Source organism: Fulmarus glacialis, unplaced genomic scaffold, assembly GCF_000690835.1.
Source record: "Fulmarus glacialis isolate BGI_N327 unplaced genomic scaffold, ASM69083v1 scaffold3802, whole genome shotgun sequence".
NCBI classification, from domain to species: Eukaryota; Metazoa; Chordata; class Aves; order Procellariiformes; family Procellariidae; genus Fulmarus; species Fulmarus glacialis.
In genome coordinates, this window is record NW_009198346.1 from 205250 (window position 1) to 221742 (window position 16493).

At 36.4% G+C, this 16493-nt stretch overlaps 1 protein-coding gene across 1 annotated transcript in view; it reads right to left on the reverse strand.

The window, feature by feature from the left end:
* Window positions 1–3985: 3985 nt before the first annotated feature.
* ANKRD32 (ankyrin repeat domain 32) overlaps window positions 3986–16493 on the reverse strand; it is a gene marked incomplete at its 5' end in the record, with an annotated part of 37349 nt that continues 24841 nt past the window's right edge. The window contains 7 exons of the mRNA XM_009572846.1: window positions 3986–4470; window positions 6975–7157; window positions 7551–7643; window positions 9620–9753; window positions 10252–10421; window positions 12274–12419; window positions 14637–14784. Coding sequence (XP_009571141.1) covers window positions 3986–4470; window positions 6975–7157; window positions 7551–7643; window positions 9620–9753; window positions 10252–10421; window positions 12274–12419; window positions 14637–14784 — 1359 coding nt within the window. The remainder of the gene's footprint in view (window positions 4471–6974; window positions 7158–7550; window positions 7644–9619; window positions 9754–10251; window positions 10422–12273; window positions 12420–14636; window positions 14785–16493) is intronic.

Below are 16493 nucleotides of genomic sequence, written 5' to 3' on the forward strand. Positions count from 1 at the left end.
CCCAGTTCCCTCAGCCGCTCCTCATCAGACTTGTGCTCCAGACCCTTTAGCAGCTTCGTTGCCCTTCTCTGGACACGCTCCAGCACCTCAATGTCCTTCTTGGAGTGAGGGGCCCAAAACTGAACACAGGATTCGAGGTGCGGCCTCACCAGGGCCGAGCACAGGGGGACGAGGCAGGGGTTTTCTACTAACTCTGCACTGGGCATTTGTGGTGCTGCCCTTTTGCAATGCAGCAATTTAACATCAGTCAGGATCGTAGGTGGTGCAGGAAAGAGCTTCAGGACTGTTTAGAGTTAGAGAGTTCAAAGCGAGCTCAGGCTCTGAGGTGTGAACCTCCTCTTTGTTACAACAAATTTTAAATGGTTATTGAAGCCACAGGAATATTTAAATCTTATAAGCTAACCTTTGCTCCTAAACAAAAATAGAACAAATCAACAGCAAGACTCCTGAGCTCAGACCCCTAGTATACTGGCAGTAGTGATTTATTTGCCAATGAGTGTGACCATTTTGAAATCAAGAAACACTCTGTAAAATGTCAGAGATTTTTGCACACAAACTGATGTGCTTCATATCTAGTAATGGCAGTAGTGTGAAACAAGGAGTGCGTGTCAGAGAAAACTAACACTGAAATTTGGCTTAATGCAACTTTTTTGGCAACTTTTGAAGCTTGACCAATCTCTGCATGCCATTGTAATTCCCGACTGCATATCCCAGTGTGGTCTACCTTCCATTTTACTGCTACCCAGTACCATGCTGCTGAGCACTATTACTCGCCTGTCTGGGCAGCTTTTAGTACATGTGCAAAAGGGATATTCTCCAACTGTATGCTGAAGGTGGAGAGTAATGAAGAACTTTTTGAAGGCCTGGAAAAACAGGATTGATTGAGGATGAAGACGTACCTTCACGCCTGTGAAGCACGTCAGCGTGTGAAACGTGGGCACAGAGAGAAGGGGAGGGGGCGGGCTGGCTGATTTTGTTTGTTCTTTTAACTAAGCCAGGAGGTGGGAAATATCCTACATACCAAAAGGGATTTAAAAAAGCAGACAGTTTAATCACTTAATAGATCTCACTTTATTGCAATCATGATTTAACAGGAAAGTTGTGCTATTCTGAAAGAGAACAGGTACTCTCTAATAAATTAGGTGAAGCACATAATTTTATGTTAAATATGACTGAGATACACTTAAGATTTTTTAAGGATATGGAGTTTGCAAACTTGAGTATATATAAAACTGAGCATGTATAAAACTGAACCCTGTTAAGAGCCTAACTGGGAAATAACACGAAAAATTTCAGTATATGATCCTTAAACTGAGAGGACATTAGAGAGAAAAAATTGTGTCACCATATAGTTAAAGACTGACGATACACATAGACAATATTTAAGTTGGGGCTACATGTGGAGTATTAATTCAGACATTTGCTAACTTTTGAATGTTTCATTTTGCAATGTTAATAATGTTCATTTAGCATACTTTCCTTTACAGTATCTTGGAGACATGTACTTGGAGTTAGTTTAAACAGGTAAGTAGAACTTATAAATGATAGATGTGCTTTTTTTCCTGTCTTAGTAACATAATAGCAAATAATTGTGGTAATATCCTGGATATACAAGCAGAATCACTCTCTTTATCAGACCAAAATAATGCTTTTCCTGCTTTCATTTCAGTCACTAAGGTATTATATTAGGTATAGATACGAATATTCTGAAGCATTTGCTTTTCCAGATCCACCAGAATTCCTTTTCTGTGGTTCTCTGAGTCCCAATTATTTTAAATTCCCAAATACCTATCAAATTCATGGCTAAAGAAAATGTTAATGTTGCCAACCTAAATGCGTATTTTGCATTCTTTAGAAAGTATGTACATAACACTTCTTTCATCATGTCCTGCAACAGGGAATTCTGGCATTTATTAGTCCATCTCATATACAACAAAGGGTTTTTTGGTGTTGCTTTCTTACTACAGAAAAATCAAAAGTGCACAAACAGAAACAAATCCAGTATGTGCTGACCCTTTATTCTGCTAGAGCAGGCTGTTCTGCATCTATGTATAAAAGTAATAATCAGTCATTAATAAACACTGAACATTTGTAATGAAGGTCTGATTCCAAGACCAACTCAGTCTGAGCATCTTCAGTGGATTAATTGCTATGAGATCATATATCTCAGCTGCAGAAAGGCTAAATGGAAGTTTTAATGTGCTGCCGGCCAGTTGCATCAACGTTAACTTATTCCCTCTAGTCAAGCAACATGAATTTCAGAAGCTGCTATTATCCACACCCTTTCTTTTAGGGTTCTTTTTTTAATATTATAAATTGCTATTACAGAAGAACTGGTATTGGAAACGCTGCTAATTAGTACTTTCCTTTTGAAGGCTAAGATTCTGAATTACTCCTATCTATTACTGAATCTGTTAGAAAAAAATCAGGTATCCTCATCCTAAAGCAGCGTTTCCTTCTCTTCCCTTAGAAGTGCCTCTCTTCCCAAACCCTAGTCTGAAATGAATTTGGCACTGGATCTCTACAAAGATGCAAGGCAGGAAGAGCAGTTGCTGCTGCATAAATGTGCAATAAGGGCTCTCCAGAACACGTAACTCTTCCGCATCCCCAACCCCATGCAGTGCAATTAGGTAGTTCAGCTGCTTCATGAGCCTCAGTACTTTTAAAGAACAGCACAGGATTTTCTCTTTTTCTTAATTAATTAAAAGGACCATCTGATAGAATATGAAGCACACAATTCTAAATTAGGTTAGAGGATTAGTTTAGAGGATTTATCATGTGTAGTTTGCATGTACTCACAGAATGGAGAACAAAATTCTCGTATTAAATGGGTGTAATTTTTAAGGAGATCCATACTTAGTGTCAGAATCTGATGCCCAGTACATGCTTAAACTGTCTTGTCTAATCCTTTGTAAATTCCCCTGCCAACATAACTAGATTTGTGCCACTGCTTCCACCAGCATCTTTAGTTGAGGGAATCCCAGGGGTGTTACCAGATCATTTTATACACCGCCAGTGTAATGGATTTATCAAACCACTGCAAGCCAACACGAGTCAGAGCAGAGCCAAGGACTCCGTAAGTTATGCTGAGGGTGGATTTGGCCCTTCGCAGCATCACTGTCCCGGGAAGCAGAAAGATGACTTGATCGTTTTAAAGCTCTAGCCAGTGGTACCCACTGGAGTTTTGCAAATCACCCGAGTATCTGGGCCAGTCTCAAGTCAGTCACTGCACAAATGAACGTGACCACAAGCGCCGCGGTGCTGACGAGGGAGAAGATTTTCCACACGCCTTTGTGTGACCATTTCTATCAAACAAAGACATGGGAAATGCTAGGACACTCATTCTGTAAATATAGGTATGCTACCTTCTGTTTTGAATTGTACGAGATGTAATTAATTTATACAACGTAAACTTAATTTTTACAAGACAAGGATACATGAAACAAAAATGGATAGAGAGAACTTGCTTTTCTGTATGTTTTTGTTTAATGACAGGTATTTATAATATCAGTTTTATTAAAGAATATTAAAATATGTAGGCACAAGCCTTTCCGAAGGAAAAACTGCTTGTTGTAGTATTTCAATTTGGTTTAACTTTAGGGTCACTACCTCTGGAAACCAAAGTGAGCTATGGCGTGAGGTGGGTAGCAAAGATTTCCGGGACAGAAAATACAAAGTTTAACTTAGTGCAAATGATACAGCACCCTTCTGATGCGGTCACAGGCATCCAGATCTGTCAGACAACTAAAAGGCATTGGTATTTGAAAAATTTTGCCTAAAAAATGCACTGAATCAATGCATCTGACTTCCACGTTCTGGTAGAGGACAGTATTAACAACATAGGAGAGACCAACATGTAGGGCTCATGTAGAGCTGTGAAATTTGTACTTCTTTAGTTGCTGGAAAAGAAGTTAGCCCAATACCAAGGGTTGACAGTCAAGATTCAACCAATGTGACTTGTTTGGAAGCTAACTGTTAAAAAGATTTAAGTATAGAGCTGATACGCCTCTACCATAGTTTCCAGAGTTGCTAATAAAGCCTTCATCTCTTCTCCAGGGAAACAAAACATGTTTGCAGATATTTCTTGAAGAAACTGTGGTAGCTTCTGAAAAGTTTCTAGCTCTCCAAAATATGTATCTACTAACCAATCTGCAGAAAATGTATTTTTCATCTTACAGTTATCATGAGCCATTACCGGAAGTACATTTGAACAAGCTACCTCTCTGAGAGTGAAAGTAAAGGGTGAAGACAGATTATAAACTGAACAAAAATTCAGCAGCATCTTATTATATAAAATCAACCACAGTTCTCTCTGCTGCCTGCAAAAATCTTGTTCTGTGCGTTCAGAGAAGCTTTCAATGTCCTCTTCTGGATGAACAGCATTCAAAAGTTCTTGCTTCACTGCTACGGACTCAACATAATCCAGTGGCAATTTTCCATTGGAGTCCCTCTGCTGTAGAAGGACTGGTCCTGCAGGGAAAATATAAACATTAATAATAACAGCGCACTTGATTTGGCAGCTGAACAAGATTTTGGTTTGGTTTTTGCCAGAAGCTTGGAGTCTGTTTAAAATCCTTTTCGTACTAAGTTATGTTGATGTAACTGATGAGTTACACATTTGCAATACAATACAGAACATGTAGAGAGACTCTTTGTAACAGCTTCTTTACGATATTGTCTTAATTTTCTTCCCAGTTTTGCTAGGTTAAAAGCCAAGGATTATTATATAGAAATGGAAAAGAAATTGAAATGTTGCTTATCCTAAAATGTCAAGTAATGATACATAGAGTATGTAAGAATGTAATGTTATTACTGTTGTAAAATTCCATTATGTATTTTATAGACCAGGTTGTTTGCTGACACTGACTCCAAATTAAAGGCATGTAACTATGATGGTCTTTATTTTACTTTTCTGAACGGTGTGGTCAGCCTCGTCCTAGGCTAGGCAGCAAGGTAAACTATTGAGGCAGGAATCCTAGCCGCCCCTAAGAACTGAGTTTCAGAATTTGGTCTTAACAGATTTCTGAAATGCAGGAATTAATTACTCTTATAAATAGATTTAAAGTAAGTAAATGGGACATGTTTTACTTGTTCAGGTTACACTACATTCTTTTGGTATTTCCTGTTTATTAGTACAACGGAGCTATTAATATTTAAATAGTTTACAGATGTCTTGATAAGTTTATGAAAGGCCGCATCAGTAAGAAAAAATGAAGGCAGTTAACACACTGCAGGTGGTGTTTTTCAAAGATGAACACATGAGGAGTCTTCTTACGTACATTTGGGTTACTATGCTAAAGTAATGATGCAATTTTAACTTGAATACATTTTCAGAAATATATTTTAATTACAAAAGGTAATTCACCGCGTTACATACTAGAGGTTTTAACTTTGCTGTGATTAAAGCTGTATTGTTTTACTCCATCACTGATTATGCAATATCATTAAATTTTGCAAGCTGAAGGCTTTTTAGAGAAAGAAAGTGAAAAAAGTTTTTGCAGAGATGTGTTCTAAATTATTGAGCTGAGTAAATCCACACTGAATGGGTAACAAGCTTTCTACCATAGTCTTGTCAGCTATTTGAAAGGCCAAAACCCAGAGTGTGACAAAGGCAAAGATAAGGGTACATGCAGCCTTATAGTTGCCAGAAAACCTTGATGAATGCAAGTGCAAGTAGAGCTCTTCCCCTAGGACAACAGGATCATCCACTACCTATTCTTCACAACAGTCTAGGAAAAATGCACATCTGTCAGTGTGATGCCATTTCCAATTGAGGAGCTGGGCTTACTATAATATTGGCTATTGCATCACTTAGACCGATTGAACTGAGCCCAGGTATTGGCTTGGCATGTCAGATACATGGTTCAGTAGATATATAAAACACCTGGGAGCCACAGAACTGAAGCTCAGCAAACACAGAGGTAGAACTGCAGAGGAATGTATTGATTATGAGACGGTGCTTGCACAACCGACCCAGAAGTAGCCTTTAGGGGGCAGGAGAAGACTATAAATACAGAGGGTCTTATGCCAAAAATGAAATAAAATTTTGTTTCTCTACCTTAATTAAGTAATAGGCCATCTAAATACAGTGCATTCTTCTGCCTCATGGCTATACGCAGAATGATTTTTATTGAAAAAATTTGGACTCAGCATATAATGCAGAGAAATTAAACTGACGCAGTAAGTCAATGGTAAGGATATCGCAAATACTCATTTTAGTAAATGAATTAGAAGAAGGGAGAGTTGATATGCAAGACCACTCTTTGCAGTTGTTTTTTAAAAAAACATGCTAAGTTGATTGTATTGATACAGTATATTTCAAGACAAGATACAAGTTCCCTGCCATTGAACGAAAAATATTGTTCAAAACATTTATCTTGTGTCTGCCTAAGGGGCAATGTATCTTTTTTTAGAAACTAAGGCACCCCTCCCACTACTATCCCTAAACAGCAGTTATCACAATTACAATATAGATTCCTTTCTTAAACTAATTACCAAGCTAATTGTGTTCTTCAAAGACCATCACACTAATTTTCATAAATGCTGAACAAATTTATGTTGAAATCCATTATTATATAGAGATTTACTGATCTATTTTTGCATTGTCATAAAAATAGATCACAACAAAAGAAAATCCTTAGCTTTGGTTGGCGACTAGGTAATCTTTATCTTCATTAATGAGTTTGGAGAATATAGTTACAATGCATATGGTGTAAAACACAGAATAAAAACATTACCATATTGGAAAAAAATGTGAAAATCCTGCTTAATTTCACATTCAGCTGATCAAGATAAGTGTGAAAACAGTATTATTTTCACTGTGACCAAAACAACTTGGCTTAAAAATGTTTTAAAATAAATATTTCATAATAACATTGTATTACAAGCAACTATTAAGAAAAACACCACGAACTTCACATGGACTCGGAACAGTGGATAATTTCCCTACCCCAGTTTAGCATAAATGCACTCACCCCCATGCTGAAGTAGCAGCTTGCCAATTTCTACATGTCCATTTGACAGTGCATCATGCAAAGGAGTCACCCCGTCCACTTGACTGAGCAGGTCTACCTCTGGACAACGCTGCAAAATTTCACGGACACACACTGTGCTGCCATGGTTACAGGCTTCATGCAAAGGCGTCCAGCCAGCATAGTCTGAATTATAAATCAAGGGAAGTTTTAAAACAGCAGAAGTAGTACTAAAATGTTAATAATGTCATTCATTAGACAGCAAAACACTTTACTTTTTAGTATTCATCATGGCTACAGTGGCAGCTTGTGATTTCAAAGCAAGAAATTCTACTTAAAAACATCTGAAAAAAATTAAATAGCATTTTTAAAAATCAATAGAAAATGTGATGTTAAAACACACTTTAGCTATAAATTAACCTTGCCTCAATTTTTGGTATAAAGTCCTCATTTTGTGTTGTTTAAAATAGTCAAGACAGTTTTAATAGTATAAATACAAACTTTATTACCAAACAGGTATTAATACAGTTCTTTATCTGGCTTAATGTCTTAGTTCGGTAGAGAAAATTAGTAACTTACCTTTAACATTAATGTCTGTTCCAGGGGAAGAGAGAAGCTGTATCAATCTCTCCACTTTGTTACTTATGCAAGCTTTATGCAGGGCTGTCTCTCCTACCATAAAAAATTAATAGATTACACTAGACTAGGCAAGACAGCAACTAAAGAAAATAATCAAAGTGCCTGAACGAGGAGACCTGGCTATATGCCAGAAAATTCAATAATGAGTAAGATTTTCCTTTATCCTGTTTAACAATCTTTTAAGAAAATTCAAAAAAAACCCACAGAGCTTCTGTTCCACCAGAGATCCAGCAATGAAATTGTATTGCAAACGGTTTAACACAGGAATTATCTCCCCCCAGTTCAAGGTTTAAAGCTTCAATCACACTATAAAAGCACCAAGTGATCACAGAACACCAAAAATACTGGGTTTTGAAGCAATAAAACTTTAGAGTGCAGTTGCCCTCCCTTAAATTTATTCATGAACCTACGTTAAAATGTATGGTTCTTTTTACACAGCATTTATAGCTTAATTCAAATGAATGTTTCTGGCTAAGCACGAGTGCCTCTACACACTCAAGTACAATTCAGAACTTCAAATCCGTTAACAGATGGTTTGCTGTTTCTCAATAGGCTGTCTGACTTGGCTACAGTAGCAAGGGAGGGGGGAAAGAGAGAGAAATAAATGAAGGGGTCCGAATAATAATAATAAAAAAAAGAAAATCCCCTGGAAAAAAACATACCAAGCCTTAGTACCATGTAAAGCTGAAGTGTGAAAAATTGAACAGCAAGCAACTGAGAACTGCTACTTATATGTAAAGACACCATTAGTTTCTGCATGATAAAAACTTCAGACCCATTCTAAACGCTGTTTTGCTTTCACTAAATGATTAGGTTTGAACAAGAGCCAGAGGAAAATCTTGATGCTAGGTGAAAGATGATGCAACAAACATCTTAGAAATGAAAAATATCACAGGCTAAATCTCTCAGCCTTTGCGTTAAGATTTACATGGTATATTTTGTTATATTAATATCTTCACTATGTAAATCTGTCAGCTCCATACTCATTCTTTCAACAGAAGATACTACTTACAATTTTGGCAGGGGAAGAATAGAAAAAAAACAGTTTGATTTTTTTTTTTTCATTGCCCTAGTCCTTTAGCTCACTTTTCTTTGTAGAAGTCAGCATGTAATAATTCACATCAATTTTACTTGCAAAAGCAATACAGAGAAAGGGAACCAATTTTAAAAATGCATGGTCTGGCTCTGTTACTGAAGCTCTCTTAAATCCCAAAAGAGGGTGAGGTTTTTTTTGTCCTTCAGTGGTTGCGATACAATTCTGGTTTTAATTTTTTGAACAATCCCAGCTTGCTTTTTGCCAGTTTTTCCAAGCCTTCTCTTGAGTGCCACGATTAATATAGTTGTGTTTTAAGTGATATAGGTAAATTTCTGATAATGAAGATGGCAAGAAGTAGTGCCAGCAAGTAATTCTGTTCAGGTAAAGGCTCATGTAAAGTACTATTTATTAAATTTGTGTAATAGGTAGGAACCGAATGAATTACTGCAGTGCTGTTTTATTCCTTAGGTACTTGGGTTCCAGTATAGCTAAGACAAAAGCCAAATGCCTTTCATAGTCTGGGCTGAATGCCTGGAAGAAAACAGTCCATATGCTTAACACAGCTATGTAACATAGCATACTCCTCAGTCTTTGTTCACAAAATGTCTAGGACTGAAAGAGATGAAGACTGAATTATACTTTCAAATCAGAAGACGTTGATCCTACCAAGCACAGGTTGAGGTGGATTAGCAAAGGAAGGCGGGCAAGACTGGAATGAGCTCACACAAGCTGTACGCTGTATTTAATATCTGGGAGGGGGAGGGGAGTGAAGAAGGCAGCTTTATTCCACCATATATATACAATTCCTCCTTTTAAATAGACATCGGAAAAAAGAAACACAAACCATAAGAAAATAATTCTTGGGCATAAGCCATCATTTTAGTTCAGAATTCATCAGGACAAGATTTTTAAACCTGAAACTGTCGATTCTAACCATATAAAGTTCTTAACATAAATTAGATACATAGAATACCTTTAGTATTTCTCTTGTAAAAATGTACCTCTTCAGCCAAAAGGTAGCAATTCTCTTTGGTGTATGAAGCCTCAACTTCTGCTTTTGCTCTAAGCTTCTTTGCCAATGGAGGGCACTTACTAAAGATTAAGTCACTGAAAAGACAGCAAAGGGGACGTGTCTAAAATCACTATTTTCTATTTTAAGACAATGTATATGTACTTAATGCTTTTAAATGTGTATATAGAGCATACTTAGATCTATCCATTTCAAAGTTATTTCTGAAATGTCTTAATTACATAATTTCTATGTCATTTAATTATAATTGTATTTAAAACAGTAATAAAATCAAATTACCCACAATTAAACTTTCTTTAAAGGTAATTCTATGAACAGTTCAACTTCTCTATGTACACTTTAAATTTAATATTGGGAAAATATAACTACATCAGTTTGCATATACACTGAGATGGAGGATGGGGAGAAAGGGGGAACCCCAGCCCAGAGGTGTTACAGGTTTACAATGGAGCTTTCTATCAGTTGCAGTAATTTATAGACAACAAAACAGGTCATATAAAGTTCAAGAAATGTGTCAGGTCAGAAGCTGTCCCCCAAAGCAGAATAAAACTGGTGATGTTATAGGTATTACTTACGGTAGATCAGGCAGCACTTTGACTTGGTTCTGCTTACCACCATTTAGCATCTGTAATGCCCTTTGAGACTCAGGGCACGGCCATTGCCCTATTTTTTTTTTCTTTGCTTTATGTGTCTTTCTTGTCTCATGCATCCCTATCTCTCGCAAAGCAAGTGAATAGGAACAGACCTGTTGCAAAAGTAACATTTTCAATGACTTTGTATAGAGCAAATTAAAATGCAGTCATTTTCTTTTGTTGCACTTCATGGAAAGCTGTAATCCACCACACATAGCTTGCTGTATTAAGTTTTTAAAAATATGATCCCTATATGATTGCATACATAGATTGTTTAAAGTTGTCTTCTGCAATCTTTTTTATATTCTTGTAATTCACTCTTTATGCTGGCCTCACAGCTGAGTGGGTTGTGTCTGAGCCAGAAAGTGGGAAATTCTTGACCTTCCTGCTCCCGACCCAGGGAGCAAAACCCAGGAAGCAATTTGGTAAAGTCTTCATCTCCTCTAAGATGAGGGGTTGGATTAAGCCTTTGAGCACTGCAAAGGCAATAAGCTAGTTATGTCTTAGATGCTCTCTCATTATTAGTATAGCTTTGGACGTTGTAGATATTTCAGCCTCTTTCCAGTAGTACAGCACTTCCAACCTACCTATACCACTCATTTTAAAAAGTCATGTAATTTTCTGCAGTTTGGCAAAAGCATAGGAAAAAGTCCAGTGAGGGGACTCATTCAATGATTACACAATGAAGAAAGATATTAAATAAGGCTTTGAGTATCTAGCAAATCACTGTAGATTCTGCAGGCAACTTGCAGTGGGTGAGGGACACCTTACTTGCACGTTCACTGTACATTTACCACCAGAAAGCAGGAGGGCACTACTTGAACCCATAGAAAAGCCTAGCTGATAAGACGCTGTATGGAAAAAATTGGATGATAGTTAGTATTTAGTGTATGGAGTGAGAAAGGAGGCACAGTAATGTTAAGGAAAGCCACAAAAACCATATGAACTTTTTTCAAGCACTACAAAAATTTACATTTAAGTAGTTGCAGAGAGTGATCAGTAGTCATGGCAATACTAAAAATAGCAATTGGTGCTGCATATGTGTTGGCAACATACTTTAAATATTAGATATATAGTTGGTTCATTTCTAAAATTCTGGCAGTCTTTTGTTCGAGCTCTGTTTAAACACCATGTATTAATAACAATGATCTCTGTTCACAATAAACTCCTGTAAAATTCAGGAAAACTTATGTATGGAAAATGTATAAATGTAAATTTGTTCTTCGACTCTACCTGTAGAATTTTAGGACATACAGAAACAGTTACAGGTTCCATATTCTGTTTAGTCGTTAGTATTAAAATTACTTAAATGAGGCTCTAAGTTAGGGCATGTCATTACTGTGTGATCTCCCTGACTTGCCTGCATCCTGCCAGCAGTCATGGTTTTGAGAATTACTTTCAAAACTTTCATCATGTATTTCCTCACCAACTATCACAAATTGTGATCTGAAGGCAGGAAAAGGTTTGCAAATAGGAGGAAGTTTTTAAGAGGAGAAATTCATAGGAATACACGTGGTTCAAAATCATAAAATCTTGTATGTCACAAATGCTTGGACCCAATAGAATAACAGACTGTCACTTTTTCAAAAAACCTGAGGGAAAAGATAACCCAGGAAAATCACAATATATTTGGCATTTTCTTTAATAACAAATGTAACATTGCAATAAAGTATTTACATCAGAGATTATTTTAAAAAGCTTTCAATGTGACTTTTCATGTTAACTGCATGTAAACAGATTAATAAGATGTTTCTCTGGCAAGAAAAATCTTACCATTGTTTTGAACCCAGATCTTGGGCAAAGAGAAATTTAAATGCAGAGTCTATCTACAGGTGGAAGACAATGCACGCAATGAGCAGGACCTTAGACCACAAAAAAAAGATATTTTCCAAGACTTTCATTAATCCAATTACTTGTAAAGTACTTAATTATGATAGGTTATTAAGGAGTAGAAGAGTTACTTACTATTTTCTGAAGAGAAAGAGGTTCTGTAGAAATAATTATATTCCTCTGTAAACACATTTTTTTAAAAACTGCTTCTGCAACAAACATTTGAAGCCAGAGGGATGGTATGGAACAAATGAACATTTTTAATTCATATATTGAAAAGTCTGGATAAAAGAAAGGGGAAAAAAAAAAGAGCCTTAAAACGAGAATATACAAATCTTACATCACAAGTTATCTACAAGATCGCTCTTCCAGACCTTTTTCTTTTGCTGTTGCAGATTCAGAAGCTATTCTCCATGAGACTTACTAAAAATACTCATACTGAAAAAGATTTTATCCATCATCTGATAATAAGACCAGCTTCTAAGAGAATGGTCAACAGATTTTAAAAGGCAAAGCACCACTTTTTATGTGAAACTTTTTTAAAAAATGCTCTAAATACAATCTTATAAAAGTTACACCTTGATTCTGAGAATGAAATTATTTATTTGGGAAGTTATGCAAGTGATCACCTTTAAAATCTGGAAGTGACACAATACAAACATAATTCAGATAAAATGTATAACACAGGAACAGAGAAATCTGCAAGTAATGCAGGGTGACCTATAAATTCTACATTAGAAGTGACTGTAAGCAATTTCAACCCCATTCAGATGTACCAAATAGTTCATACTGTTTAAAAAAAAAACAGACAGTAGCAAAAGAATATATATCTATATCTCTATCTATCTCAATATATATCAAGCATATGTCTGACCTACTGCTCTTCTTTTTGGAAAAGGAGACAGAATGACTGATTTTTCTTAGGGTGATACTTGTATTTTGATTTTAGTAAAATAATTTTGTCAAAATAGCAACTGAAACAGGTGGAAAGCACGGTCTGCCATGAGGAAGAAGGTCTTTACTGTATTGAGGGAATATTCTGTTCTGCTAAGAAGTGCTCATACATTAACTGATTTGTAGACTCGATCAAAACAGAAACACAAGTTTTGAGAGTACAGATGTTTTCTACTCTAAGAGCAACAGAATTTAGGAGAACTCTGCAACAGTTTTTTGGGCTCCAAGGGCTTAACCGAGCAGCAGTGATCACCACTAGGTCAAAGAATCTTTACTCTTTATAACCAGATTGTAAATGTTGTTCTTGTGAATGCTCTCAATGAAGGAGAGCATAGAAAGTGTAATTTTCCATTTGTGCATATATCCAAGATTCTCCCTATTATATAAAAGCTAGAAAATACGTTGGAGCGGTGGTAATAGCAGTAGATACTAAAAGCTCCATTGATTTAAATACTATAAAGTTCCAACTGATTTGGCCTTCTAAGATCTAAGGCAGGCTATAACAGTTCTGATAATTTGCCTTCTCTAAGACTGGACTGGAACTATTTGTCTAGAGACTAAGATTTTAGTTTAACTTTTTCAGGATAGTTCTTCTCAAGTGTCCGGGCAGAAAAAGGCAGCAACACTTTAAACGAAACCTATGTACACTTACCTCTAGAGAAAATGATGACTGAAACCAGGACATCCATTCAGGTGTAACACCTAAGTTACAGTTTTCCCACTATTTCCTAATTGGCAGGGTGGGGCTGGGTAGGAGCTTTGGTGGGAATGAAGTTTGAAAATGAAATTTAAAACATTCAGTAGTTTTCCTGAGATTATTTTTTTGGACTTTTGAGTTCCCCACCCCCTAGTTGCTAAATGGACAAATACCTCAACCAACATTTCATGTTAAATGATAATGGTTCATTTGAGTCATGACATTTCTCTTTATCTAGTATATTTACTGAAGAGGAACAATAGTAATTCATGGGACTAGTTGGAATTTCCCCCCCCCCCAAATAAAGTCCATTAAGTCTAAGGATTTGGAATGAAACACGGCAATGTTTCATTTGAAGTCTGCACGTGTCAAAAAGTTCAGCGTAGCTTTTGGACTTACGGCTGAAGTGTCTTTAGCAAACAAGATAAAGTTTGTGGAGTGAAAAATTTCACCTGAGAATTGGCCTGAGCTAAGGTGTCTCCAATTGCCTCTCTGAAGTTATGGCTTACTATGATATGCTTAAAGCTCTTCCTAAACTGACAAGAGAGCTCCAAAGATTTTTCTTCTTCTTCACACTGCGTAGTCTTGCTTTCGCATTAACACCTACTGAGATTTATTTAGAGGGATTTTAATAAGAAAGCCTGTTCTATTTGGTCTTTGCTTGGGACAGACCAACAGACAGACACATACACACAATAAAACAGTTTCCTGCATACGTACACATCGCACCATAAGACTGCACAGCTGCAACAGAAGGTAAAATATAACTTGAAAGTAAACTGAGAATTTTAGTGAGGATTTTAGTCTATCTGTTTAAAAGACTTTGAGAGGCCTTTCAAACACTCACCATCACATGAAATGGCAAGGTACTGTGCCAAATCATCAGCTATTTGATGAAACACATTTCTGTCCATAAGCAAACTTGAGACGATCCAATATTCCACTACAGTTCCAAGAATTGCATTTAATAGACCAGCTATTTCACATCTGAAAGCCTAAATGGGGAAAAAAAAAAAAAAAAAGAGTATCTACAGACCTGTACTGTATAACAAATTCACACTGATAATGTACCAGTAATAACACTAGAGAACTTCTTTAGATAAAAGCCCACTCTGTTGCCACATCACTTCTTCATTGGCTCTTCTTTTTCTGCTCAAAGGCTAACTGTTGCAGCCAGGTCAACAAAATTAATATGCCATTTATGCCACATCAATTAGGATTTGACATTGAAGAAATAAAAGTTATTTGAAAACATCCTGTTTAAAACAACATGCAAAATGGGATCAAAGCTTAAAAGTACAAAGTGTGATTTTTTTTTTAAATTAGGGGTTTTTTTACTATAAGATTTCAAGTACTGCATTTATGCTAGTTAACCTTGTGTTTAATTTGACAATTACAGGGATCTTATTCTCCCTGCTCTATTAGGATTTGCTTTTCCTGAAGATTTCATCATGACATTAAAGCTCCTTTTGTGACTAACCGTGTATGTCTGTGCCAAAAGGGAAAAGGATGCAAGGTGTTAGTTTCCTGCACAGAAAAAACTTTGGCAGCCAGTTTGTGGGATCCGGAAACTTTCTTCTGCTACCAAAAATTCTGAAGAGACTAGCAGCTGCAAATGTAGAAAGAACATATTACGGGTATTAGCCTTACCTATTCCTCCCCTGAACTTGCAGAAAATGGTCATATGTAGAAAAAAAGCCAAAGCGCATTTTCTTCAGGAGGCATCAAGACAATATACAGCACTTCAACATGCTATCCAGAAAGTACCATGAGACAGACGAACATATTTGTTCACCCACATGAGCACTTCACTTCATCAGTATTGGTTAGGTAAAGCACTGCTTCTAGTTTCTGAGTAAGTCTGTGCAAAGAAAGTCAGATCTGTCTACTAAACACCTTCCTGTGCCATTTAGAAATATTTTATACAATGATTCTGAACTAAGTTATTCCTCTGACCACATGTACAACCACAGAAAATTCAGTATTTGTATGCCAGTTTTGAAAGTGCAAATTGGAAGAACGTATGCACCATTGTAGGAACACATGAAATTCATTTGCCCAAAGACACCTACCTAAGGCTCTACCAGAGAATCACTACTGTTACACTAGAGCACGAGCCAATACATTGTATTTTAGTAAAAGAGAATGAGTACTTCATAACGGACAATTTTGGATAAGAGGGAAATTGAACTGAATATGTACTTACTTATTTGTCAGCCTGCTTCAGATTTTTAAATTTAAAGAATTACTTAAAGGAAACAAAACTTTTCTGTCTTTTGTTGTGCTCTCACACTACAGTCAATGGTTTGTCTGATACTTCTTTGAGAACAAAATATGTTCAAGGTTGGTTTAAAATAATTTAATAGGATTCCCTCAGGAGCTGGAAAGCACAAAAGACTGAAACAGTTTGAGCTTCATCAATAAATCAAACAGACATATAGAAGAGCAACAGAGACTGTGACACAGATGAGATTTATTATAAAAAGATTACAAAGTAATTTGTCGAAAACCTACATAAATACTGTCCCTACAGTTAACAGACTTACTTGTCATTCAAAAGAAAAGAAATAAACACAACTACAAATAAACATCGTGTGGGGAGACAGTATAATCTCCCATCATGAAGCTTTTTAAGAACTAGCCAGGGAAAATCTGTTAGGAATGTGATCTCTGAGATCGCTTCCAGCCCTACTTCCTCTTACTC